At 41.9% G+C, this 26,784-nt stretch overlaps 1 protein-coding gene across 11 annotated transcripts in view; it reads right to left on the minus strand.

Moving 5' to 3' along the window:
• CLIP1 (CAP-Gly domain containing linker protein 1) overlaps nt 1–26,784 on the minus strand; it is an 85,263-nt gene that overhangs the window by 17,030 nt on the left and 41,449 nt on the right. For 5 of the 11 annotated variants that reach the window (XM_054995895.1, XM_054995894.1, XM_054995897.1 and 2 more), the window contains 12 exons: nt 26,315–26,419; nt 22,792–23,736; nt 19,907–20,023; nt 17,091–17,148; nt 16,800–16,883; nt 15,624–15,780; nt 14,045–14,210; nt 12,975–13,190; nt 8,320–10,605; nt 6,881–7,018; nt 5,289–5,395; nt 2,462–2,576 (listed from right to left, as the gene is read on the minus strand). In XM_054995895.1, the coding sequence (XP_054851870.1) occupies nt 2,462–2,576; nt 5,289–5,395; nt 6,881–7,018; nt 8,320–10,605; nt 12,975–13,190; nt 14,045–14,210; nt 15,624–15,780; nt 16,800–16,883; nt 17,091–17,148; nt 19,907–20,023; nt 22,792–23,736; nt 26,315–26,419 (4,494 nt within the window). The remainder of the gene's footprint in view (nt 1–2,461; nt 2,577–5,288; nt 5,396–6,880; nt 7,019–8,319; nt 10,606–12,974; nt 13,191–14,044; nt 14,211–15,623; nt 15,781–16,799; nt 16,884–17,090; nt 17,149–19,906; nt 20,024–22,791; nt 23,737–26,314; nt 26,420–26,784) is intronic. The other 6 variants (XM_054995899.1, XM_054995900.1, XM_054995903.1 and 3 more) reach the window with 4 other exon arrangements.

The raw sequence follows: 26,784 nt of genomic DNA on the forward strand, positions 1-26,784 counted from the left end.
ATCATGCAAAGTGATGGTATTACTTTACTGTGCTCTGGTTAGGCCTCACTTGGGAGTTCTGTGTTCAGTTTCAAGCGCCAGAGTTTAAGAAGGATGTTGACAAGTGGAACATGTTCAAAGGATGGCAACAAAGATAAGGAAGGGACTGGAGACTAAGAGCTATGAGGAAAGGTTGAAGGGTATATTTAACCTGGAGAGGAGGCGACTGAGAGGTGATATGATAGCCCTCTTCAAATATTTGCAGGGCTATCACATAAGAGGATGGAGTGGAGTTGTTTCCTGTTCCACCGGAGAGGTGGACTAGAACCAACGGGCTAAAATTAAAGCAAAAGAGTTTTTGGCTAAACATCAGAAGGAACTTCCCGACAGTTGGAGCAGTTCCTCAGTGGAACAGGCTTTCTCAGGAGGTGGTGGGCTCTCCTTCCTTGGAGGTATTTAGGAAGAGGCTAGATGGCCATCTGACAGCCATGATGATTCTATGATTCTGTCTGAATTTAGGCAATTTGTGAGAAGGAGGGCGGGATGAGCCATTGCTCAGCTCTCGTGGTCCTTTCTTAAATGCTCAAAGTAATGCCCATCACCACTTTGAGATGAGGAAGGAATTTTTCTCCAGGTCAGATTGTCCAGGGATCCTGGAGATTTTTTGCCTTCCTCTGGGCATAGAGCAGCAGTCACTAGGGAAGTGGGGGGTGGGGGGGGTAGCAGTGAATTTCTTGAATTGTGCAGGGGATTGGACTAGATGACCCTTGGGGTTACTTCAAGCTCTATGTTTCTATGGTGATAACTCTACAGGTATCTGCTTTTCAAACAGCTACATATGCATCTTGTCCTTGCAAGGATGCTAATCCACTTGTCTTAAGCAGGCACTCATTATGTGGTTACTTTTCCTTTTCTAACACTTTCAAGCCTTTTCCAAATCAATTAAAAAGCCATTTAAAAGCCAATAAACTCAAATCCACAAAGCGCTTTGTTGGTACAAGCCCAAGCTTGAAGTCAGAACTTACAGTAAACTTTGCATATGATTTAAGTTTTAATTAATTACTCGAGAGACACCAGTGCTGGTTCTCAAGAGACAAAAGGCAAGAATGGCTGTTTAGAGGTTGAAACATAACTCCTGGGTGCCCTTCTTTCTTTACTTAACAGTAATGGCTGATAGAACTTCCCTACAAAAGTGATATTGAAAGTAGAGGAGCAGGCAGGCTGCATGTGTCCAAATTGCTGCACGAGAATTATCTGCTCTCCTGAGAAAAACCAGTGTAACCAAATAAACCACCCAAGCTCCAAGACCTCATGCTTCCAAAGAAAAAAGCTGAAGACTGCATTCTCTTCCTGACCTCCCATTCTTCTATGACTTCCTTGCCACCCCCACACATGAACTATTTTCAACACACTATAAATGGATGCAAAATTATGTAGATATTAAGCAAGTGAATGCAAATATTGGTTTGTCTGCAGAATTTAGTTTGACTACAGAACTTGGTTCCTTCTCCATCATCTTTGCACAGAATGCACCTAAAATCCTGACTAGGAGGAGAACAGGAAAGACGGACTGTGTGAACAGCAGCAAAAATCATGGATGTCCTGACGTGGTGAACAAATGCTGAGCCACTGAGTGCATCCCTTTAATCAGTCTAGAGTTTTATTAGCACGAAACATACTTTTGAGCAGTTCCTGCTCATTTCAACGGATTTTGCCCAAGAGTTCCCCAGTAGATTTGCGCTTGTCATTGTAATGTATTCTGTAGGCACCTGCAAGCTAATAGCGGTAATTTCGTGTCATGAAAGACCACACATCTACCTCATCTGTATAGCTCTAACAATTGCAACGGAACTGATTTACAAATATTACCATGCCAAACCGTCACTCTCTCATGCAGACACACTACCTCAATTTTCCAATGTTGAGAAACACACTTTTCTTTACTCTCCTTCTTTGAACATCCCTTGTATAAATTAGCATTTTTTTAATACTACACAATCTCATTAAAGAGGCATTGTTAGAAAAGCCAATGATTCAGGAAATTAAAAATACTGGCAAAGCCTGGCCACCCTCTGGATTCTTTGTTAGTAATAACTTACACTGTTTTCCACTCAGCTCTGTTTTGCTAAGCATTCATGATGGGTTATGCAACTCTCCTCTTAGTTCAGGTGCTCGTACAAATGATATTAAAATACTCTCCAACCAAAGAAATTGATCATTACGGTAACAGCCTGGAGATGAACTGATTTTGTGTGGCAACAGGCAACTTTTGTGCGTGACGGATGGGCTTATGCCACTATGAAGCCAGCTCATCTTCAAAAGGTGGCTCAGATCTTGTTATCTTCTTGCTGCTAATGACAGCTAATCTGAGAATTTGACACTGGAAGATGAACCCTCCACTTCTCTCTCTCACACACACACACATACACACACAGAGAAAGCCCACATCAAATGCCACCTCCAGAAAATCAAAAGGACATACCTTCTGATGGCTTGTGACTTCACCTTTTCCTAGCTCCCCAGCAAGTTTAACGTTCTCTTCTTGCAAGGCTGCAAGCTGCTGGGACTTCTCAGCCTCTGCCAGCTTCAGCTCTTCTCTGCAAGGACAGGGAGTGCATGGTTACCATAGGAACAAGAAGGGCAAGGAAAAAAATTACAAGAGAGAATCAGCTTTGCGGCTTGCAAAAAAAACACACACACATACAAGCACGTCATGTGCTCAATGAGATCTTTAATAAGGCGACAAGCGCTAGCCCCAATGCCACCCCCCACAGCGTCAATCTTCAAAAGCAGATCAGTGGGTATAAACTCGCGATTGATTCTATTTTCTATAAACATACTCTATGCCTTTTGAGACAAAAAACCCCCTCAAATATGTTAAGAGCTGTAAGTGATCTGGGCTAAAAATATAAGGACTTACATCTTACAGATGATTACATTTGAATGGACACAGGCATCAAGTTTCTGCTCACCAATTCTTATAATGTGAAATAGAGGCTTTAGCAACTAGTTTCTATATGGTGTGTGTGTGTTTGTGTAAGACACAACCCTATTTTGTTACAGTGTGAGCAAATGCTCGGTGCTTGAAGTCTGAATTTTAACATTCGGTGGATTTTCTGTGACCTGCAACCACCAGAGGGTATATACCAATTGTTTACTCATTACCTGTTTATCAATTGTACCCCAACCCTGAGTGGCTAGGGAGAAAAATGGCAGGAAACAGCATTGCACCAGCAAGCGCATAATTCAATCTGCATTCTTGAGAGAACTTTCATTCACCTCAAAGTGAGCCATGGAACAGCTGTAGCCAGCATGCTCTATTCAGCCTCCCAACTCTAAAAGTGCTCCTGCAGACTTCTGTCCATAGACTTTATCCTGCCCTTCCTCCAGGGAGCTCAGGGCAGCAGGCTGGTTCTCAAGTGCCTACCAGCAGTGGGCAAACTCCCGGGGGTCTGCCCCCTTGCCTACCGATCCGCCAGTGATCGGTCAGAAGTGGCAAGCCCCCCAGAGGTCGCCTGCTGCTGGCAGGCTCCTCAGGAACATGTGCAGCATGTGCACTCCCAGGGGGCACAATTATGTCACTTCCGGAAGTGATGTCATCATGCAGATACTGAAGTATGTGCATGATGCACACCTTATCTAAAGTGATGCAAAGTGAAATTTAAAGCTCTCTGGTAAAACTTCAGAGGAAGAGGCCCATCTGCTACTGCAGCTTGGCCTCCCAACTGCAGTGCCACAGCCCCATTCATTTGCACAACGGGTTCTGAGACTGCAGTAGATGCCCCCACTACAGTCAATCTAGGGTTTAAAAGATGCCTGTAGCTGCTCAGCCTTTTTTTTACTCATATGACAGCAATGCGCCTGCAGAGACATCTGCTCTTACACGACACCCACACACACACCTGAGATCTGAGGGTGCCCCAATTACAGCACAAACTAGTACAGGAAGTGAGAGAAACACAGCAAAGTCACTGTTCTCCTCTGCCTCTTCTAATAGAATCTGAATCAATCCCTGCTGGGAAGGAATCTCTTACTGCACAATACAGCTGCCTGGATTTGCTTCTGATTTCTTATCACACAGATTTAAGATGGCTTCAGAATGACAAGCAGCCGGCCAACCAACTCAATTGCAAGGCCAAATGGGCATTTTGAAAAGCTATAAATGGCTCTACTGAGCCACAGAAGACTAAGGTTCATGTATGACAGAGGGATCTGCTCTGTGACAATGAAGAACAATTAAGAATGCTGATCAGAACTGACCTCTTGCCTTTCTCTGCACTCATCATTGCCTGTTATTTGCCCCAACTGAACACCACCCAGGGGTGGGTCTGATTGAGCAAGAAAGTAGACAGGCAGCCTCCTTCCAGTTTCTAGCAAATAAAACGCATACAGCTGTTTCTCTACAACTTCTATAATCAGCTGGGCTTGACTGATCACAGCACCATCACATCTGTTTCAAAATCCAGAAGCAGCTGCCACAGTCCTGCTTGTTTGAGGACTAGGAGCTAGTTTAGCTCTCTTGACATTGCCAGAGATTTTTTAAAAAAATACTTAGGGAATGAAGTCCTACCCTTATCCCCACCCCCTTCAACTGCACAACTGTGCCTGTCTCATGAAAATGCATTTTAAGCTTGAAATTTTTAAAAAAGGAAAATATGCCCTAGCACAAACGAGGTATCTGTGCAACACAAACAGTGCTGTGTGACAGAACTGTGCTTTTCCCCTACGGTGACAACAAGACCTAGCTGAGCTTACGTCTCTCCCAGAGCTGGACATGTAAAAGCAACCCATTTGTTTCCACTAATGCAAATAATAATAATAATTGTAACAACAGTAGAAATTATTCTCACAAACTACATCTCTTCATATATTAGATTAAGCATTCCACGTTCTCTGGCACCTGTGCCAATTTAATCACTGTGTTTATTTCTGTGTGGCATTAGCAATAATGCTATTACCAGGATTAGTAACAGGCAGCACAATGAAAAAAGGAAAGACTAGTTGGGATTGCAGGGGAGGGGGTTGTGACCCCCCCCTCCATTTAAGAAGAAACGGACTGCTGCCACCAGGTGGTAGAACCAAATTTTAAAAACATACTGCAATTTGAACTAACCAATCATCTCATATGGAAATTCCTCCATAACTAGAGCTTCAAAAAGCAGGATGGTGGTTTTACCCGTTTCAGCTTCTTTCTAGAAGAGCTGAAAACAAAAACCATCTCCCTCCCTCTCCCACGAAGGCACCTTGTTTGAATCAAGTCTCATCTGAACAGACTATTGTTCTACACAGCAGCAGAGGTGAACACTTACAGTTCTCTTCTCATTTCTTCCATTTTCTTCCCTTCTGTATCCCGGAGCTCCTTTGATTTGCTCAGCTCCTCTTTGTTCTTAAGGCTGTTCTGCTTAAGGGTATCCAACTTGTGAGAGAAGAGGGGAGAAGAACACTCTTGGCTTAAGACATCCCGGGACTGGAAGACTTCCGTCACTGAACACTGCCTAGCACTCAGCTACTAAGCAGAACTAGTCAATGTCAAATGGGCTTTGGGGCTATTTAAACAGGGGGGAGAGAAGAACAACTAGAATGGCTAGCATATTGAAATATACTGCAGACAAGATCAAGAGGGTCATGGAAAAAAATGTTTCCTGTTTGTGGAATAGTTGAAGTCCCAGCGCATTTTGGGCTCCACATGAGATCATTTGCAACCAGGAAGGAGGTTTATTTGAATCCATTTCCATCACAGGTACATTTGACAGGGAAATAGATCCCCCCATGACAACAGGCTGTCTGTATTATAAAGCTACAGAAAGATTACTAGGTTGGATTAAGGCTTCCACCATACACCTTACAGTTTCCTTCAAATTAGTTTGGGTGGAATCCTCCTCTTTTATGCCTTCTAAAATTTTAATTTACCAACTCTGTGAAACAGCTACAAAATCCGCCGAAATCAATTAAGAACACCAGATAAGAAGCAGAACGCTCTCCGAACAACCCCCAAAGTGATTAACCAAACAGACAGATGGAGCTGCCCCAGACAAACGTTTAACAATACTGTACCTGTATCTGTGGGAAGCAGACAGCCGAGCGCTGAGTTTTCAAGACTGGGAATACCATCATTCCAATAGGTCTGCCAGCCCCAGCCCCAGCCCCAAATGACTGCCATGCCTTTACTTATTATGTCTCCATCTATTGTATAAGCATCAGTTTGTAAGCCTCATCCATTGCACAGGCACGCAGAGATGCATTTTGTTATGTAAGAGATAATCTGTGGCCGCGCTTGCAGAATTACAGGGACAGGGGATTATAAAATTGTAACTTCCGGCCATCTAAATCATAGAAGACTGACATTAAGGGACCAAGCCCCTTAATTCCACACGATCTCCAGAAATACTGACAGATTATTCTATGACCGACCCCTGCCTCGTTTAAGCCTCCTTTGCCAGTTTTTACAAGGGACCACAGCTTAGCACAGAACACACAGTTTGTATGCAGAAGGTCCCACGTTCATCCATGGCATCTTCAGCTAGAACGAAGCCTGGAAGCGCGACAGGACAGTCCTGGTTCTGAGTACTTGGAGACCTGCTGTTGCTGCTTACTGGGACTGAACAGAATATGGCAGTTTTGGTCCTATTTTGAGGGCTGGAACATTATTTTCAGCCTTTATTAGACAAAAGGCCAAGGAGGAGAAAGATTGAGGTAAGTGAGAGATATCCCTACAACCACGACCTGTTACTTAAAATTTAGGCTTTGACCATGCATACCACATGCATTCCGAGTCCATTCAAAATCGCTGCATTGAGATGCTTTCTGGAAAGCTATTTGCACTATAGATCTGACCATCAGAGTGACGAGTCTTAGGTGAACCTTCCTTCTTTAATACAATTAATACTGAAAACTGGGTTACCTCCTTCTGCAGCTTCTGATTGGCTCGTCTAGAATCCTCCAGAGAAGTCAGAGCCTCCCTCTTCTCTTTCTGAAGGTCGTCCTTCTCTTTGGTCACCTGCTCAACGATCTGCAAAGCATCTTCGGCTGTTTTTGTGGTCTAGAAGATAAAAACATCACATGAAGTCAAGCGCAGCGCTGTGCTATTATACTGCTCGCCAAGATCCACGAACCACGAACCACATATTCCAAAGTCCTTCAGCACAATGGGGTTCCACTTACATCAGTGGACGGGGAGGGCAGGCACGGGCACTTGTACGCAGGAAACAGTTACTCACAAGCTGCTTTCCCTGCTTTTTTTGGGTGTGGGTGGGGGGCGATTTTCTGAAGCTTCACAAAGTACAATTAAATCTCTCAACCATTTTACTCCAAGCAGAAATTGGATTATAATCCCCTCCTCATGCCATTTTTGAAATGAGATGTCCCTAATTAACATCATTCCTGAGATTACTTTTTGCCGTATTTTAATAACGACAATTCTGAGAGTTCTTCACTACCAACAGACTTGAGCTTTGTACGCTAGTTTTTGAGGTACTAGGAAAGGTCACAGTCCAGCATTTGAATTTGGCAGATGATACCAAAGTTAAAATGAATACCTTTTAGTACTGTGCAAGTTTTTTTGGGGGGGGGGCAACAAAAGTAAAGGCTGCATCAAGATAATCTAAAGTAATAAGGAGGAGAAGCACCATTGAAAAGTTGTACCGTTTACAAAGCCCATGAGGGAATGGCTCAGCGTTCTATTCTGTCCTCTGTTGGTGGTGAACACAAACTCTATTGTGAATAAAAAGATAAGACAGATTGCCAAATCCTCTGCTACGTTAACTTTACTAGACATTCTTCTTGGAAACTGCTGCCTTTTGCTCAATTATAATCATAAACTTATGAGGCTGAACAGCCAATATTTGGATTCCAATTAAATGTACCTTTTAAAATCTTGAATTAAGACCACATCTAAGGTAAGGTAAAGGTAGTCCCCTGTGCAAGCACCGAGTCATTACTGACCAATGGGGGGATGTCGCGTCACGACGTTTTCTTGGCAGACTTTTTGTTACTGGGTGGTTTGCCATTGCCTTCCCCAGTCAGTCCCACATCTAAGACCGTAGTGATATTCCTGTCTATGTGCTGGCTCCTATGGACCTGGGAACCTGTCTTTTTATTCACAATTCAAGAATTCTCTTACAACATTCAGAAATGGCAAGGCCCTTAACAGCGGATGTGATTTCATCCTGCCCACCCAGTTTCAGCTCTTTATTATGTTTGAAAAATCTCTTAAGTAAATATACTGAGAAACAGATAATTAATAGGGTGTTGAGACAGAGGAAAGGTGCAGATAGCTACATGATTTGATGTTAGTGTTTGGTGTTAGTAACTGGACTGGACTGATTTAACAGTGTTTGATACCTCAGATCTCTGTGTTACCGCAAGTGCCTGGAGACTCTCGATTTCTTTCAGTTTCAAGACAAGCGCATCCTTTTCCTTCTGCAGTTTCAGGTTTTTGTCCTGAGACGCCAGGAGGCTGGCTGACATTTCACTGTTAGCCTGGGCTAACAGCGTTACTTCCTCATGCAGTTTATAGTAGTCTTCAGAAAACTTTTCCTTTTCTTTCAAGATCTCTTCCTTTATTGAGACCAGATTCTTCTGCTCTGAAAGCAGAATCTCATTCTCCTGAAGAAGCTTTGTGCGCTCCAGTTCTGAGGTTTCGTGGCTGGAGCGGAGATCTTCTAGGATCTTAGACAGACAACTGTGCAGTTCCTGGAGTTCCGCCTTTGATTTTGTCAGCGCTGCAAACTCGTTCTTGAGCTTTTCAATGTTGGATGCAAGTTGATCTGTTTCAACACTAAGGATCTCCTTTTCTTTCATGATCTCCTCTAGTTTGGATTCAGATTTTAACTTCTGTTGTTTCAGTTGTTCCCTGTCAGCCAGCAACTCTCTGTTCTTAGACATCAACTGTTCCTTTTCCCTCTCTAAGAAACTGACACTGTTATTAAGCTTCGTGTTCTCCACCAGAAAAGACTCTTTCTCCAGCTTCCTACCTTCTTGTTCGATTGTTAGGCTGTCCTGAACATTTTTGAGCTGTTTGCTTAATTTTTGGTACTCTTCTTGCAGTTGAGTCTTCTCTTTGTTCAAAAGCTCCTTTTCCGAACAGCTGCTCTTAAGCGAAGCTGCCAGCAGCTGCTTGGCATGAAGCAGAGCAGAATATTCGTTTTCTAGTGCAGTTTTGGCACTCTGAGCCTCTTTCAAGACTGCAGACAGTTCACATTTGTAACTGACTAACTCTTGGTTTTCTTCTACTTTCTGGTCAAGCTCTCGCTTTAGAGTTTCAACACTGCCTTGGAGCTTGGCTTTCTCTTGAGTCAGCATTCGCTTTGCAGAGATGTCCAGCTCGTGCTTCCTCTTCAAGTCACACAGGGCTTTGGCAGCAGACTGCTTCTCTGCTAGGAGCTCTGCACATTTCACTTCCAGTGTGGCCTTTTCCTTTGCAAGGCTCTCATTCTGCTTCTTAAGCTTTGTGTGTTTCTGATAAGCTAATTCCTTCTCTGTGCTCACCTGGCTTAGCTTCTCATTCAACGCCTTCTCAAGAAGGGCTGAACCTTCAGAGGTTTTAGCCAGCTTTTCCGAAATCACTTTGTTTTCAGTCAGAAGTTCTTCTCTCTCATCCAAAAGCCTCCTTTCGGATGAAACCAAGGCTTCCTTCTCTTGCAATAGCTGGATACACTCCGAGTCGGTTGTCTCCCTACTGGCCTTAATCTCTTCCAGCAACTTTGAAAGACTAGAATGAGACCCCTGCAACTGTACGTTGTCTTTGGTGACCTTCTTAAGCTCTTTATTTGCCCCTTCCAGGTCAGCCCGCAGGCCTTCTGCTTTCACGCCAAGCTTCAGTTTTTCGTCCAGAGCCTGCTCCAAACTTTTACGCAGCTCCTCTTGACTTTTCAGGAGGGCTTCCTTGTCCAGCTGGAGATCCTGGGTAGCCTGCAAGAGGCCATCCCTTTCCCTTTTCAAGGCCACATCTTTGTTTTCTAGACTCTGGTGCTCTGCTAAGAGCGAGTCCCTCTCGGCAGCCAGGGTTGCGATTTCCTGGAGGAGCTCCTTTTGGTCTCTGGCCATGTCGTCGTAAGAATTCTTCAGCTTCTGAATGACATCGTCCTTGTCTTTGAGAAGGGCAGCATTTTCCTCTGAGAGCTTTTTCTGACAGTCTTCCAGTTCTTCCCTTTGGCTGACAAGCTTCTGACATTCCTGAGCCAAGGCACTGTTATGGGTCTGGAGCTCATTCATCTGATGCAGAAGAGTTGCCTTTGAAGTTCGTAAAGCATCATTCTCTCTCGTTATCTTAAGGAGATCATCTTGGGCTGCCTCTATTTCCAAGAGCAACTTTCCTTTCTCAGAAAGTAGCTTATCGTTCTTTCCCTTTTCTTGTTGAGTTTTGTTCTCTGATTCTTGTTTCTCCTTTAAGATTTTTTTGTTCTCTAAATTAAGTTCTTCATTCACTGTCCAAAGTTTTTCCTGATCTTGTTTTAACAACCCAATTTTGGACTCCAACTCTACAAGTTTTGATAACAAGGAACCTTTTTCTAACTTTAAAGCATTCCCCTCCTGTGCCAGGGTCTCTTTCTCTGATATCAAAGCCCTCATCTTGTCTGACATTAGTTCAAGCTCTTTTCTGGCTGTTGCTAACATAGAGGTTAAGGACTAAAGGAACAAAGGTTGGGGAGAAGGGAAACAAAAACAAAAAAGTGAAGTCAAGCAGACTAGTGTGAAATGTGGATTAAAGATAACAGCATTTTTCTTTAAATAAAACATGTGTATACTGACACACAAAGCCGTGCTGATGAGCTTCCAGCTTCCTTTTTATGCTTAACAAATACCATAATCTTTAAAGCAATTTACAAGTTTTGCGAGTCTGAATGAGGCCCAGGAATTTGCATCCCAGAGTAACAAACAAATGCGTAAGGCATCACTGAAAGCGGAAAGTTAGATAGGGTTATGATCAGATTGACAGAATTTTCTTAACGTTTCAATGTGAGATGGAGCTGCAGGATATATGCCAGCTGCAATTTCAAAATCAGATGTACATGGGTACATTTCCACCCAAACAGGTATGTCAGCACAATCTTTACCATCTAAATCAATTCTCCACTCCCTGTACTGAGAAACTGATTGTGTGGGCCATGTTACACATGTGATGTGATGTGTGTGTGTTAGAATATTAAGGCATCATGTGGAGCACTGATGGAAGAGACTGGACCAGGGCGGGCAGGTGCACGATCCCACTGCCCTGTTATGCTTCAGAGGCACCAATTTGGCAAGCAAGCAATTTTGACCGAGAATAATTGTCGTGTGTAGCACAGAAGCATAAGCTTCTTTCCATAAGACAGAAGAAGCCTATAAAGGTTCTGCTGTCTTAGAGGACAGATGATTACTGTGGCATCTTTGCGAAAGGTAGACACTGACGGGGGACAAAACAGAATGAATGAGCTGCAGTAGGAGACCCTGAAATCCTACAAGCTCCAGATTACAAATAGCTAGGAGTCCCCATGGATGCCTTCCTAACTTTCCTTTCCAGTTTGCAAGATGGTAGAAATACACTCTAAATTTACAGGTCCTGCATCTTTCCCTCATGTACCTGGTCAGCTAGGCTTTTTGTGGGCAACGTACACCGCAATTGTGTGCTTAACTTGAATTGTGTACAATAATCAAGCAAGCCATCTCTAAAGAAATGAAATGAGAAGAGCTGGTAATACCAAGCTCTGTCATGCTTCATGACACATTAAGAAAATACTGCATGCTCTACGTGCATTGTAGAGATTGCCTTTGACATGTACCACTCCAAGTTAAAATATTTACTTCAGAAGTGCTACAATGGTAGCATAAAGTGCAGCACTACAATGCTGAGAGGGCAGAACCCCCAAAAGGTGCCAGGTGGTAAATCCATCTTTCAGTCTTTGGTGACCTACACATTTTTGCAAGCTGTTAGCCTTTATGGAGAGCATTTTTTCCTCTGTCTTTTTACAGTAACAAATAAGAATCAGCCCACAGCACTTTTGCCTGTGTGTCAATGTAAACATCAAATATTCTGCTACAGAGTAACAAAATGCAAAGCTCAAACTGCATAGGCAATGGATGGGAAAAAACAGAAGGAACAATGTGAAGGAAATGCAATAAATGTAAATAAATAGACGGAAGCTATTCAAGTTGAGCTAAGGGCAATGCAGAACAAGGGTGCAGGAAATTAAGGAATACACCCACCATCTCTAAGCTTGCTTTGCCGCTTAAAACAGAAGAAGGGATCTTGAAACAACTGAAGAAACAAATAAAATCTTATAACTCAGCTAGCAATAGAATGGCAGAATGGGAAACTATAGAGCTGTGAAGAATTTACAAGACGGAAAGGGAGGACAAATTGCTTTTCAACACCGATCATGCCAGTAGGCTGGGTTGAATGAGTTCCTTCTGCTGAGTGGGATCCTCCAGCTCCCTTCCTCTAAATCAGGAAAATTTTCACCACTGGAGGAAAACTTTATGAAACGGAGTCAAAGGATCTAGCCCTGGGACAACAGCTTTCTGTGCCTGAATTGCCGTGTTGCTAAAAAATATCCCTGTTTTATGAGCATCCTTTCCTGCTTCTTAAATCTTTAGATCCTAAACTGGGGGAAACAACAGTATGAAACTAACCACTATTAAGCACTCTTCTAAAAAAACAACGTATATTCTTTTGGGATACAGACTGTGCGATTGTCAAGCTCTATGAGACTTGGGGCCCAGTGGCAAAGTGCTACACATCGTCCTGAGAATTTTTGTGCAGCAGTTTCATTCATGCATGTAGCTGCCTTCTTCAGTCTCTCCGGGAATGCTTGTTCCTTTGGGCTTAGGAAGGCAAAAGTCAAACTGACAGGAGACTGGCCACACCAATTTCCAACATATCAGTCAGAAAAATCTGCCTTTCCCCTACCAACCCAATGGAACTCAACTATAAATTTTCATCAGTTGAATTATGGGACAAACAATCAAGAGAAAGGAAGTACCCTTGCTTTGGCTACCTGTTTTGGCTACTTACGCACCTTGGCATGCTCGGCTTCCTTTTTTAACTCCTCCACCTGTTTTTTCAAATCGCTGTTTGTTTTTTGAGCCTCTGCCAAGCACTGCTCTGTATCCTCAAGGCGTTGTTTAAAATCTTTGATATCTGCATCGTGCTTGGCAGCCATCTCAGACTGCCTTTGTTCATGTGTTGTTTGCAAGTCCATATACTGATTTTGGCTGGCAGCAATTTTCTTCTCCTGCAAGAATATACAGAGGCTAGATTGAACACTGCTTGAGAAAAGGGCCCTGCTCACATCCTACACAGACAGCCACAGTTATTAGTAGGTCAGCTAACGTTTCTTGCATTATAGAACTGAAAGAGTAACACTGTGCTAAATCTGGGATTAGCACAAGCAGGACTTCTTAAAGCTTGCGGTTTATAAAGAGGTACAAAGGTTACAACAAAGGGAGGGAGAGCAGATTCTTGAAGCGAGGCTAGTGTTTCTAAGAGATGGGGCTTCAGATTCAGAGATAAAATTAGCACTTTTCAGTGGGAATTCCATATTATACATATCTTAGCTACAAAGAGGATTAACAGACACAAAATCTGTATTCTACAAACATACATACACCACTGAGTGCCCTTTCTGGAATTTTTGGTTATATGTGAAAATTTGGGTGAGAACTGGATGAGAAGTAGGAGTATCAACCTTTGAAATATTCTCACTGATTGCTTCCACACTAGGACGCTTTTTCACTGATCGTTTTCCGCTCTGCAAGCAGCTGCATGCAGCTTTACACCTGTGGTTTCACATGGTACTTTCTTCAATCCCCATTAAAATCTGGAAATGCTCTCCTCAATGGACAAAATCCTACTGCATGCTTGCTTAGAAGTAAACCCTGCTCAGCAAAAGGTTCGCTTCTGCAACTGCACCTTAAATTTGGTTCCTTTGTTCTACAGTTCTATTTCTCTGCTTTATTAATAAAGCAGTTTCTCATTAATTTTCATGCTCATAATTGTGCTAATATGATCATATAAAAAATTCACACAATTTTGTATAATGTTCTCCCTTTGCAACCAACCAACCAGCCTTCCCACAGCTGCTCTTACCAGGCTGCTTAACTTGTCTTGTAACTTTTTCAGTTCGGCCTGATGGTTTTTATGTGCATCCTGCTCTTTCTCTTCAGCTTTACTGGCTGCTTGCTTCATGTTCTCCTGCAGCTGAGCAGCTCTTTCATTTGCCTTGCTCAGCTGAAGTTGCAGCTCCTCTTGCTGTCTAAAATTAACACAAAACACATAGCCAACCCTGAAAGTCTACACTTTAAAGCAATTCCTTCAGCCATCCTCTTCCCAACCAACCTCTTTTGTGCCTTGTCTCCTCTACCTCTATTAACTTTGCCCCTCTCACTTCCCTCCCTCCGTTGACTTTCCCACTCTTCAAGTTTAGACAGCAAGCCCCTGGGGGCAGGGGCCATTTTTTTTATTTATTACTCGGTAAAGTACCATGTAATAAAGTAGGAAAATCAGATAGCTTTGTTAGAACTTTACAGTGCCCTTACCATCTTAAATCATCATAATGAAGGAGAAGAAAATACCATCTTAAATCATAATGAATGAGATGATGTGCTAATTTCAGCATGTTTATTTAGCACTAAGTGTGCTAAGTCCCTTCTACATATTAACATGTTGCAGGGCTAAGCTCAAAGGGTGGGGAATGGTGAACTGACCTCAGAGCAAATGAGCCTTCAAGACCAATTCCAACTGCTACTTTAAACAATAAGGGTGCACTTGGGCAAGAGTCGGAGGATGATAGAACACACTATCATGCACAAAATCCAAGCTCAGTCTCCAAAACCTCCAGTTTGAAGGATTCTAGTAGCGTGGGTGCAAACAACCCATGCCACAGATCTGAAGAAAAAGTTGCATGGATGGGGAAATTGCAAGGACACAAGGACAGGAGAATCAGGATGAGGAGGTGTATATGGTCTGAGTAAAATCCTCTCCTCTTTTAGGCTACAAACTAGACAGAAGCAACCAGCAACCTACTCACTTCCCCTTCAGCTTAATTTCAAGTCCTTGCTCTCTGCTGCCAAATCATGTTGTCTTTAGCTCCTGCAGTCTGTAAGGATTTTAAAAAAATTAAATGTATATATTTCCCTGCATATCCCAATAGACAGAAATCCTTCCCTCTTCCGGGCCCCACAGATTCCCACTTTACTAATGGGGGAAGTGAAGAGGCATTATATTGCAATTAGCCACTTGCTCATCCAGACCAAGCCAGGGTACTCCAACCAGCTACAGTTCTCCCAAGAGTCAGGCCTTTCCCACCCATGCTACTAGATATCCATTCAACTGGAGATATGGGGACTGAATCAGGGACTTCCGGCATGTTGCATGCGCTCTGTATTGCTGAGCTCTCTAGCCACTAAAGGTCTCTCAGGCTCACTAGCCAAGCAGGCAGAGAGTTCATTCCCCTACAAATGTTGCCAACAGAGTCCACAATTCTTTGGGTAAACTCAACGACATACTAAGAAATATTTTGCAATGTATATTAAAGGAAATCCAATTCCATGAGCAAATTTTGTTTCAAAACTATGTGAAATCAGCTTAAAGGCAGAAATAATCGGGAAGAACCCCAACTGTTACTTTCAAAACACCAAGGAAATACTCTACAAGGGAGAGGGATTACTTTTCTTTTAACCGCAGATCTTCATTCATCTTCATCAGCTGTGAAGAACTATCTCCTGAGGATTTCATTATTTCTTCTATATCATTTTCAAGTTTGGATTTGGCCTCAATCAGCTGCTGCTCTTTGCTTTCCCTCTCTTTCAATTTCTTCTCCATGGCTTAACAAGAAAGAAAGAAAAGTTCATTCAAGGAAATAAACTACACTGTAAAAACAAAATACTACATGCCCTGGAAAGATGAGAGACAAAACATCAGCATCAGTTTGGAGTAGTGGTTAAGAGCGCAGGACTCTAATCTGGAGAGCGGGGTTTGATTCCCCTCTCCTCCACCTGAAGCCAGCTGGGTGACCTTGGGCTAGTCACTTAAGAGTGGCAGGACTCTAATCTGGAGAGCTGGGTTTGATTCCCCACTCCTCCACTTGAAGCCAGCTGGGTGACCTTGGGCTAGTCATGGCTCTCTGGAGCTTCCTCAGCCCCATCCACCTCACAGGGTGTTTTGTTGTGGGGATAATAATGGCATACTTTGTAAACCGCTCTGAGTGGGCATTAAGTTGTCCTGAAGGGCAGTATATAAATCAAATGTTGTTGTTGTTATTATTATCAGCGACACAGACATAAAGGCAAGACTGTGACAGGGCAAAGCACCTGTTTTTGTCCTCTAAAGTAGTTATGTACGGGAATGAAAATTTGGAATGACAGATTATGGTTTAAAGTACGGTGCAAGAATATGAACAGAACGCATAGAAGAAGAAGGGTTTTCCTATGGTGGGTAGCTGTGGAGTTTGGAGCAGCACATAAGATAACTTTAAAAAAAATAAGGAAAGCCTGGCTTTTTGGGCAGAGATAGTGCCAAACCAGGGCAATGCTCCTCCTATCTCCAGGAAAGGAGACATGTGCAGAATGCCATCATAAACTTCTTTTCCCAAAGCAGAACCCTATACTCTGCCCAGGGGCTGGCTGAGTGGAGGAACTGTGCACAATCCTGTAGCAATGGGTCTTGACATGGTGAGTGAATGCGTTATACACATTACGGAGTCTAGACTTGATGGTATATAGGCTGAATTTTACATGCAACGAATTCTAGCCTTCTCTGAAGAATTTATACAAATACAGTGATGCATTCTTTTGTAATGCTATACAACAAAAAAGATACACAAGCTAATATTACATTCCCTTACTTGTCAATGTAGCTCTTAGTTGATCTAGTTCAGATGACATGAGTGCAAATTGCTGTTCTTTTTGGTTTAGTTTTTCAATGGTTTCTAAAGAAATAAAATGGCAAAGAGGTTATTTTCACTTTTCTAAAGACGTTTCTTTAGAAGGCATTAAAGGAACGTCTTCTGTGCTGTCTCCTCCATCCCTGCCCCTCATTGCTATACGCATCTAGAAACCTGTGAAATCTGCACCAAAAAAAGCTACAACCCCCCCCCCCCCCATTCCCTGATATTATGAAAAGTAATTAAGGATACCTTGCATAGTTTTTTGTACATTTTCTGCTTCATCTGCAGCCTTAGTAAATTTTCCTTTCTAGGAGAACAGAAGAAAAACAGGCATGTTGAACCATTAGGCGTAATTTGTTAGGAAGATGCCTATCACACTAAAAGTAGCAGTGATATTTTTTCTGATCTAGTTGACTTAACACAGCTTTTAAAAAACTCTAACTACGCCTTTTCTAACTCAGCATGTGTGTACATCAGCACCGATCTGAAAATTAAGGATCCAAAGACTGACTTTAGGTCACTCAAGAAAACTTTCTGGCTAAGCTTGTAAAGGATTCAGAAGTATGAGGGTTTTAAAAAAACAAAAACAAACCTTTGCCCTTGTTGAAAAGGATTCCAAATAATTTGATCCCAACAGTGATGAAAATCTCTGTGACAGGGAGAGGAGGTGCTGATTTCAAAGCCAAGAGAGATTCTCTGATCTTAAGAATAATTTATCTGGGCACCAAACAAACTTTAAACATGGAGCCCCTCCTAATCTTTATTATGAATCACAAAAGGAAGCCACTTATTTCTGTTAATGCCATAAATGTATCAAACGGGTTTGCACCTCAGATCATACTCTTGTGGAGTCATTGGTCCTAGTGAAGTGTCCCCAGTTCCACCATGCCCTTTAAAATCAAAGCCAAGCTACAACTTTGGTGGGCACAGAGAGGTGCGCATGGGCTCCCACCTATCTGCAACCACTCTCTTAGTGGTTTGGGCCATGTTGGCACTGAAAGAGATGGAAATACAGCCCTGGAGAAAATGATATAGTTGCAGAACTCCTCTCCATTGCATATTAAGGCCAGCCAGCCTGATGTTTCCAAATCTGTTACGTGTGAGCGACACCAGATAGAAATGACTGAAACTGCCTGAATATTATGTGCCTTATGTGCCCAAGGCAGCTGGACGTATTGAAAGCCTGTGCCAACAACAGAATAAGGCCACGTTACTTGGTTTTAAAAAACCTGACTACAATTATGCCAATATTTAATGACAATTTTTAAAAATAACTATTTGAACAGTTTTGATTACTCCATTCCACAAATGCAGAGATGTATAGTGAGCCATGAGAAAAGTGAGCGCTGTTACTACAGAAAACTTGACAGTGGAATATGGTTCAATTCTTTAAAAACAGAGAAGGAAAAATAACAGGCCATACAAGGTATTTCTGGAGGAAAATCCTGAATTTGTCATTAAGCAAGAATTCCAGTTTTTAAACCTTTCGGCCAGCTGTCCACACTATCATGCCACCGGATTCCCTGGGCAACAAACTGCTGCTCCTGGCTATGCCAGAAGATTCGAGTGCACATTTTGAAGGAGAAGCCATGCTGAATAGTTTTCAACTGGCAGCTGCAAAATCCAACACAGCACAGGATGTCACTGAAAACATTCCTGGAAGGGACTTTTTTGTGACAAGAACAAGATATCCAGTCTAAAGCAGCTTTTACATGGAGAAGATTCTCTGTGTGTATCTCTGTTTCTGTGAATGCACAAGGTTTTACAGGGACAACAGAGTGCCCATACAGAAATTCCCCCCGTATTTTCCTAGTTTCAGCTCCCCATAGCCACCATTTCCCCCACTAGAGGGCTTTTTAAAAAAATGGGGACTTGCTATATTGCTGTAGCATTATAACAATATATTGCTACAGTACACTAGTTCCCAGCTTCCTTTTTAAAAAAAAGTCTCTAGCTCTTCTTGTTGTGGAGTTATAAGGGAAATATATACCTGCACTTTCCCCTTGTAACGCCATTATGAAAAGGGCTAGATACTTTCTTTAAAAAAATGCAATCTGGGAACTAGTACATTGTAGCAACAGATCTTTTCAGCTATAGCAATCTAGTAAATTCCATTTAGTTAAAAAATCCTGAAAGAAATCCTTCAGTGTATAGGAAAGGAATGGCAGCTGTGAGGCGGGTGCTGCAAAAATGCACAGCCTCTCCCACACAGGGTCCAATGGCACTTTGACTGCTATCCTTCCAAAGACTGCATGAAATCAGATTGCAGGACAAGCAGAGGATGATGTTGAGAGGAGGCGCCTGGAAACAACACTGCTGTAAAGAAGTCCCGGCATCTGTGTGGAAGCAGCCTAGATGTGAAGAGGCTGAAGGGAGGGACACACCTCAACTTTAGTTCAAGACGGGCTCTCCCTGAGCAGGAGTTGTGCCATTGGATAGTGTATCACCTCTAAAGTATTTTTTTTTAAACCCTAAATATTCACAAAATCGCATGGCCATTGAGTTGTCATGTCGTTTTGTTATTCTTTATATGCTTTGAATGCTCAGAAAACACCAAATCCCTGGAACAAAGCAGGAGGAATGTTCAGACCACGTGCACCAAATGGCTAACAAAGACAGTAGACTTTTTCACCCTCCCGAAAAATAGTGCAAAACTTACACAGAGCGACGCACCTTCATGGCGCGATTTCCTGACATGACTTTGCTTCGTGGCGCGATGACATCAGAAAACGTGCCACAAAGCGAAGTCATGATGGAAAATCACGCCATGAAGGCGCGTCGTTGGTAAGCTTTGCGCCATTTTTCGGGAGGGGGAGACAGTGTGGAAACAGCCAGTAATTACTGAACAAAAATGATCATGTAGCAAAAGCATCTAGTCCAAGGCTCAACATTTGCAACAGGGACACGATTTCAATTTAAAATAAAGAACTGTTACTTGTACAGTTTAATGGACTCCAACTTGCCTATGCAAGAATGACTGCATCTGAAATTTCCAATAATTTCCTCTCTAAAAGCCCACCAAGAAACACTCAAAAGTGTACAAATCATTAACAATTATTACTTACCAACTCCAGAAGTTCCTTTTCCAAAGAGTCTTTAAGTTGATTTACAGCACCCATGTTATTCTCAAGCTCAAGGAGCTTTTGCTCTTTCCCTTCCAGTTCCTTCACCAGATTAACAGCCTAACAAGGATGATCGGGTGGTATAAAAATAAAGTTACAAAACAAACAAAACAATGGTCTTTTAACTGGCAAATTAAAAAAATAAAATAAAATGTGAAAATATGGGATGGAAATAAACAAAACATTCATAAACTGAAAGGAAATGGTATGTTAAAAAAATCTCTGACGTTTTATTCATATCATTATCATTGCTTTAGTTATATATTCATGATTGCTGAAACTGGGAAGTTCTGAAATTTTAGGCTACAATCCTCACTCTTTCTAAGAAGCAGGTGCCATGAAATTGAAAGAAGCTCCTTTCAGAGGTCAGGATAAGCACTGATAGCCCTTTTGATCACACAAACATCAAGTGGTAGGTACGATGGCATTCACATCGGGAATAATCTTTGAGTGAAAAAGACGGCGATCAGGTTCAGCTTGGGAAACTCTCCAATCTAGTACCCGTGAGGAAATCTGGGAAGCAGGCATACAAAGCCCATCTGATACACAATCACAGAGCTTATGCATGTATGCCACCACGGGTTTTTTTTCTGGGAAAAGAGGTGGTGGAACTCAGTGGGTTGCCCTCGGAGAAAATGGTCACATGGCTGGTGGCCCCGCCCCCTGATCTCCAGACAGAGGGGAGTTTAAGGAGGGCAATCTCAACTCCCCTCTGTCTGGAGATTAGGGGGCGGGGCCACCAGCCATGTGACCATTTTCAAGAGGTTCCGGAACTCCGTTCCACTTCGTTCCTGCTGAAAAAAAGCCCTGTATGCCACTATTTACATGAGTGTCACTCCCAGATTCTAGAAAAAGGAGCCTCTCTCTTATCGGCGGTGAACAGAAAAAGAGGGACTGTCAGCATTTGAACTAAGATTGGTCTGTTTGTCACCCTCCCCTAGTTGTCTACAAACTCAGGCAGTGCATGCCTCAGCTCTTTGCCCAAGTTAACAAAATAAATTTCTATCCCACTGACAGTTGTAAGAAGATCCCACTTCCTGGGGCTCCTTCAAACGGTGAGTCAATTAAAACACACATACCTGTAGAGCTGAAGACAGCTCTTGTGGGATAAAAATTAATGCTCTGTAATCCAAAGTTTTAAAACATAGCAGCAATGGCTTGATTTTGGAGGGGGGGGGCAGGATTGAAGATATTAATTTTAGGCCCTTGTCAGATTTTTTCTTTAAATTAAGATTAAAAACTAATCATGTGAATGATCATAATCTGCATTTAAGACTGAATTGATGCAACTGCTTTTCTCTTGTTGCTAAGCCCGTACAAAAATTAGGTGGCATTTATTTTGCTACAATGGGGTGGATTTCATGAATTTTGGCCTCAGATAGGGAGCATTCAGCACTTCTAGCTAATGAATGGGTCTGATACTAAGTGCCACTGAAGTGACAGTTGTTTGCTCTGTATAATAGACTGATAGTATTGGAAATGTATTATAGGTTGATAATCTTGGGACTAAAACTGAGATCGTATTTTGAGGAGAAAGGATGAAACTGTGGGATGATTTCAATTTGCTTTCTAAAGGGAGAACTTCTTGTTTTATTAGAATACATTTGCAGGAAATATGAATTTTAGTTGGAGACGAGCAAAATAATGTCTTGACGCATACGCAGCTTTTATGTTACTAGCAGTTAACACATGTGGAGAAATGTAGACTTCTGGTTATTTGAAGTATTATTTATTGCACTGTTCTAGAATGAAAAAAATTATGAAAAACTTCTGATTCCCCTTTTAAGAAGGAAACCTCATTGGTCATTACAGAAATAAATCTGCATATAAAATCTGATATGAGCTTAATTACACTTGTAAGAGGTTTTTTAAAAGTTCCTACTCTAGATTGTCAAATTATATTAAGGGTCATTAATTTTATAATGTTATGGATAAGGATGCAGAGGAGTTAGCCGTGTTAGTTTGTAGTCGCAAAATAGTACAGTCCAGTAGCACCTTTAAGACTAACCAGCTTTATTGTAGCATAACTCTGGTTCTTGAAAGCTTATGCTACAATAAAGTTGGTTAGTCTTAAAGGTGCTACTGGACTCTTTACTATTTTGGATAAAATTGTTCAATTTTTACTCCTTCATATTCTAAATTTGTTTTGTATAAAACTGTTTATTTTTGCTACAATCAACAGTCTTGCAATAAAGTATATTACTATTACTCAGGGGTAAATGCAGGGTCTCCCAGTGCAGGCTGTTACCTTCTTTTCCAGATGAAAGGCAGGGAAGAGCGAGGGAGCTATACAGCCACTCATGATCTCTTCCTGGGTAGAATCCCAGCCACCAAGTGTCCCTGTGCCCCAGCGTAAGACACTTGTAGCCATGAACATACATGGCTTTAAAAGGGGATCAGTCAGACTCATGGAGCAGAGGTCCATCAGCGGCTACAGTAACTGAAGGGAACTTCCTCATTCAGACATCAGAATACCTGTAGTAGAAGGCAACACTGGGGGAAACTTTTGGCCTCTATGACCTCTCGGTTCTTTGGAGCAATTGGCTAGCCCGTGTGAAAAAAGGCGCTGGACTAGATGGACCACTGGACTGATCCAGCAGGGCTCTTCTCATGCAGTCACTACATAGCCTGAACCAGTATTCTAGATACACTAGGGGTATGAGTCATATTTCACATGAATGTTTGTAAAATGTCATCAAATGGTGCAGGCATACTGTGTCATAACGCCTTTTCTTGTAGGAATAAAGTGCCTCACCAGCATATCAAATTAAAGGTAAAAAAAAATTGGAAAAAAAAAACCAAATTAATGGATGAATGTAAGTACAAACCTGGCTACTTTCATTATTCCTTTCGTTCTCTAAATTCTTAATCTTTTTTTCAGCTGCCTCAAGCTCTTTGCTAAGTTTCTCCAGCTCCAGTTTACCTTCTGAACCAGCCTTCTTAAGGGCATCAAGATCCAAGAGCTTTGCTTCAGCAGCTTTCATCTTTGCTTCGAATTCATCAATTGACTTGGCCTGTTCATTGTACTTGGCCTGGACACCCTCCAGCTCCTTTACCTTTATTTCAGCTTCCTGCAGCTTGTTTAAAGTGTCTTCCATTTCCACTAGATGTTGATCCTCAGCACTTTCCAGTTTGGTCTTCAAGGTTTCCAAGCTTCTCTCCTTCTCCTCAGTGACTTCCAGCAACTTCGATTTCAGAGCTTCTACCTCCTTATGGTGATGTAACCTCTCATTTTCTTGCTTTAGTTTCAGGTTTGATGTTTCGTTCTGATGCTCCACCCTCATCTTCTCAATCTGGGTCTTGAGCTCTGCAAATTCAGCCATCTGAGCCCCAACCCCCTTGCTGAAAGAGGTCTTCATCTCTTCCATTGCTTGCTGGTGTGAAACTGCAGCAGACTGTAGCTCAGATTTCCATTGCTCAATCATCTCCAAGTTCTTCTTGTTCACAGAATCCAGTTTTGATCTCAATGATTCATTCTCCTTTGCCATTTTCTCATTTGATGCCAATAAGGTTTTGATTTCCTTCTGATATGACTCTCCACTGATCCCAAGCTTCTCCTTCAGTGACTTCATCTCATCTTCATGTTCCTTACTTAACAATGCCAGTTTTTCTTGCAGAGTGCTGATTTCTTGCAACAGTGAGAGAGAGGTGTCCACATTACTGACTGGTTTACTGGACTCTAATCTGGCTCGCAGCTCCAGTGCTTCTTTTTCCCTCCGTACCAGGTCTCTTTCCAGTTCCATGATTCGAGATTTTTCAGATACAGTGGCCACCTAGGATCAACAACATTTACAAAAAAAGAAGAAGGAAGTATCATTGTAACAACATACTGCATTAAAAAGCTTGGAGGGATATAATGAGCATCATTTCAGATGCAGCAATATTTCTAGTACTTCAACAGCAGGCTCCTGGAAGGGGATATTGGTAATCTAAGGCTAAAAGTTCAACTCTTGCTGAGTCTGCTAATGGAACACAGTAACTGCTAGATTAAAAGTGACTGAACAAGCTTTATAACCTTCATTTAATTCAAAAGACGTCTTTGGCTGTTTTTAAACAAAACAACAGTCCTGACATGGATACCAAATTAAGTTTTAGCTCCAGCTGAAGTAAAGTTATCTGGCTGAAGTTAGTGAGAAGACAAAACAAGTTGTTAAGCAAAAAGCTTAAAACTGCAGTTGCAAGTGTTATCAGAGTTTAGCAGAACACCTCTAAGAATCACTGTTTTTTTAAGTGAACATTGATAAGTGAGAACAGTGGAAGATTGCTACTTTCAACAGACTTTATCTTTTGAGTATTGGGAGTCTACAATCCGACCAGCACACGGTATATATAGACTCAAAATTTTCAAAGCAATGGCTAATTTTTGCTGACAGGTCCTGGAGGCAGACCAAACCCCTCAAAGGGTTCCTGGGGTGCCTCTGACTTTAAGAAACTGCCATTTTCCTTTACAGCTTTATGTAGATATGTAAAACGTTCTTAGGTGAACACCAAATACAAATGTAATGTATACAGTGGGCCTCTTAGAGGAGATCTGTGAAACCCTTACACTGAAGGAGCTTTCAATTCAGACTAATATGTGAGCTGCAGGAACCAATATGATGTAAAATATAGATGCATTCTGGAAATTTTTTATGGTTCTAAGATCCAGGCCAGAGTTGACTTGTGAACAGTAATGGCTCCAATAAAGGAAAAATGCAACCCGAAGGCCGCCACTCTATCCAAACAGAACCAAATACCCTCCCCAGAATAACAGGTAACAATCTAGTGAGGAGAGCCCAGATGCTAGCCAATTTTTTCATCATTAATAAGTAAGTTATTATGAATGTCAACTCAGAGGAAAAAAATGAAAAATCTGACAACTGAGCAGATCCTTCATTCTAATTCTGCACTGGAATTTGGCTCTTGGCTTTGAGATCACAACTGATTGAGAACTTCATGCTATTCCAAGCTAATTTCTTTGAATCCACAGGAGTGCAACTCTTCGTCTTGTCCTCATAAAGGATGATTAGTAGAAAGTAATTTCGTTAGAGCCAGGACGCCGTGTGTGGTTCCTGAGAATACCACAATAAAAAACCCCAAGATGAAAATTAGCTAGTTCTCTTCCTCATAAAATCCAAGGTGTAACAATTTTTTTCAAGTCCCTTGAAACTAAACAACTATCAAAACTTCATCCATACATATGCTCACTCCTTACCCTTTTGAACTTTTCCTCTTACATGAAGTCTCTGAATGAGCAACATATGCCAATACTGAAGCACTGACATTTTCCATTTGGAAGAAAAAGATCAATTTTAATCAAGAGTGTTATGTACCATAAAAGAAAGTTGACTGGATCATCTACATTTCAGAAGAGGTGTTTAAAAACTTGGACATTTCTTATACTAAGGCTTGGCCATTAGATCAGTTGACACCGACCCTAAATTAAACAGTTCTATTTAAAGTAAGTTGTACTGCGTCTAAAAAGGAATACAAAAGAGAATTGCTGAAGTGGATTGTGCGGGGAAAAGAATTTTGGTTTTTATTCCCTGGAATGGAGTTGGATGCCTGAAATTATTTAGATTTAGAGAAAGTACTGCAAAGCCAACGGCTGCTCCACACATACTGACAACATGGGCAAAGTGTATTTGTCTGTGGAGAGATTTGCTAGAAACCTGTCAGGACTTAGGTTGCTGCAGTTGTGTGCTGCTACTGAACAAAGGCCAACAGAAATAGGAGGAGAAGCGCTTGGCAAACTGTGCATGACAGTTTGAGTGAAAGGAGAACTAGATAAATAGGCTTCATAAATGCCAGCCCTGGAGGAGCCTCACAAAAGCATCAATGACTCAATAAAAAACCCACAAGTAGCCATAAAAAGTTATGAATGATCCAATTATTATTGAAGCCTTTCCTTAGAATGTAGATGACTGCCAGAAGAATCATCACCAACTTGAACTGGAACATCAAAATCTGTCTTCAACAAGCCACTACTTTACCATTGGTTGAAGAACAGCAAACAAATCAAACCAAGAAAAACCTCTAAATGTCCAATGAATGCTGTCATGTGGATTTGGGATGTTCCGCGTTTCTTCAGATGAGTTTTAGATTATTATCTAGCCCATTTTCCTACCTTAAGTATCTTACCTGGACTCTGTTGTAGAAAAAGAACTATTTTAAGTCAAAGAGTTAAAACGAATAAGCAGTTCAATTGGGCCCAATATCACGGTGTTTTTCTTTAACAGCATCTTGCCAGCAGAAGACAGGACCACAGGCCCTCTTTCCGCAGGTACATTATGCCAACTCAGCTCCAGCATCAGGAACTGTCCCCATCCCGAAAATACAGCTCTCGTTCATTTAAACAGCAAAATCCATTACCCTAGTGTCTTCTAACTCCCTCTGGAGTTTGTCAGCTTTGGTCTTTTCAAAGAGCAGGCTCTGTTCAAGCTCCTTAATGCGGGCATGCTCCAGTTTGGTCTGCGTCTGTTAGTAAAAAGGGAAAGGAAGAGAACACAACAGTGCCACCATCACATGCCAGCGCAAGAGGAAGGAAGAACTACATGCAGGCTGGGCAACCAGTTGTCTTTCCCCAGTGATGAGCAGCAAAAGATGCCAATGGGTAACACAAAAAAGAAAACCAACGGGGGGTGGGTACTGTGGATGAGAGAGACGGACTTGAAGGTGGAGCACACAGCTGATATGTTGAGAGAAGCGTGACACAGACAAGGAAGTATGAACAAAAAAATGTGACAAGCTAGACATGCAGCAAAAGTTATTTATCAATGTGTGACAATTCTAAGCACAAATTAGAACAGTTAGTGCTTCGCCAGGCTCTATTCAATCTCCTT

This window comes from Eublepharis macularius, chromosome 13 (genome assembly GCF_028583425.1).
Source record: "Eublepharis macularius isolate TG4126 chromosome 13, MPM_Emac_v1.0, whole genome shotgun sequence".
Classification (NCBI taxonomy): Eukaryota; Metazoa; Chordata; class Lepidosauria; order Squamata; family Eublepharidae; genus Eublepharis; species Eublepharis macularius.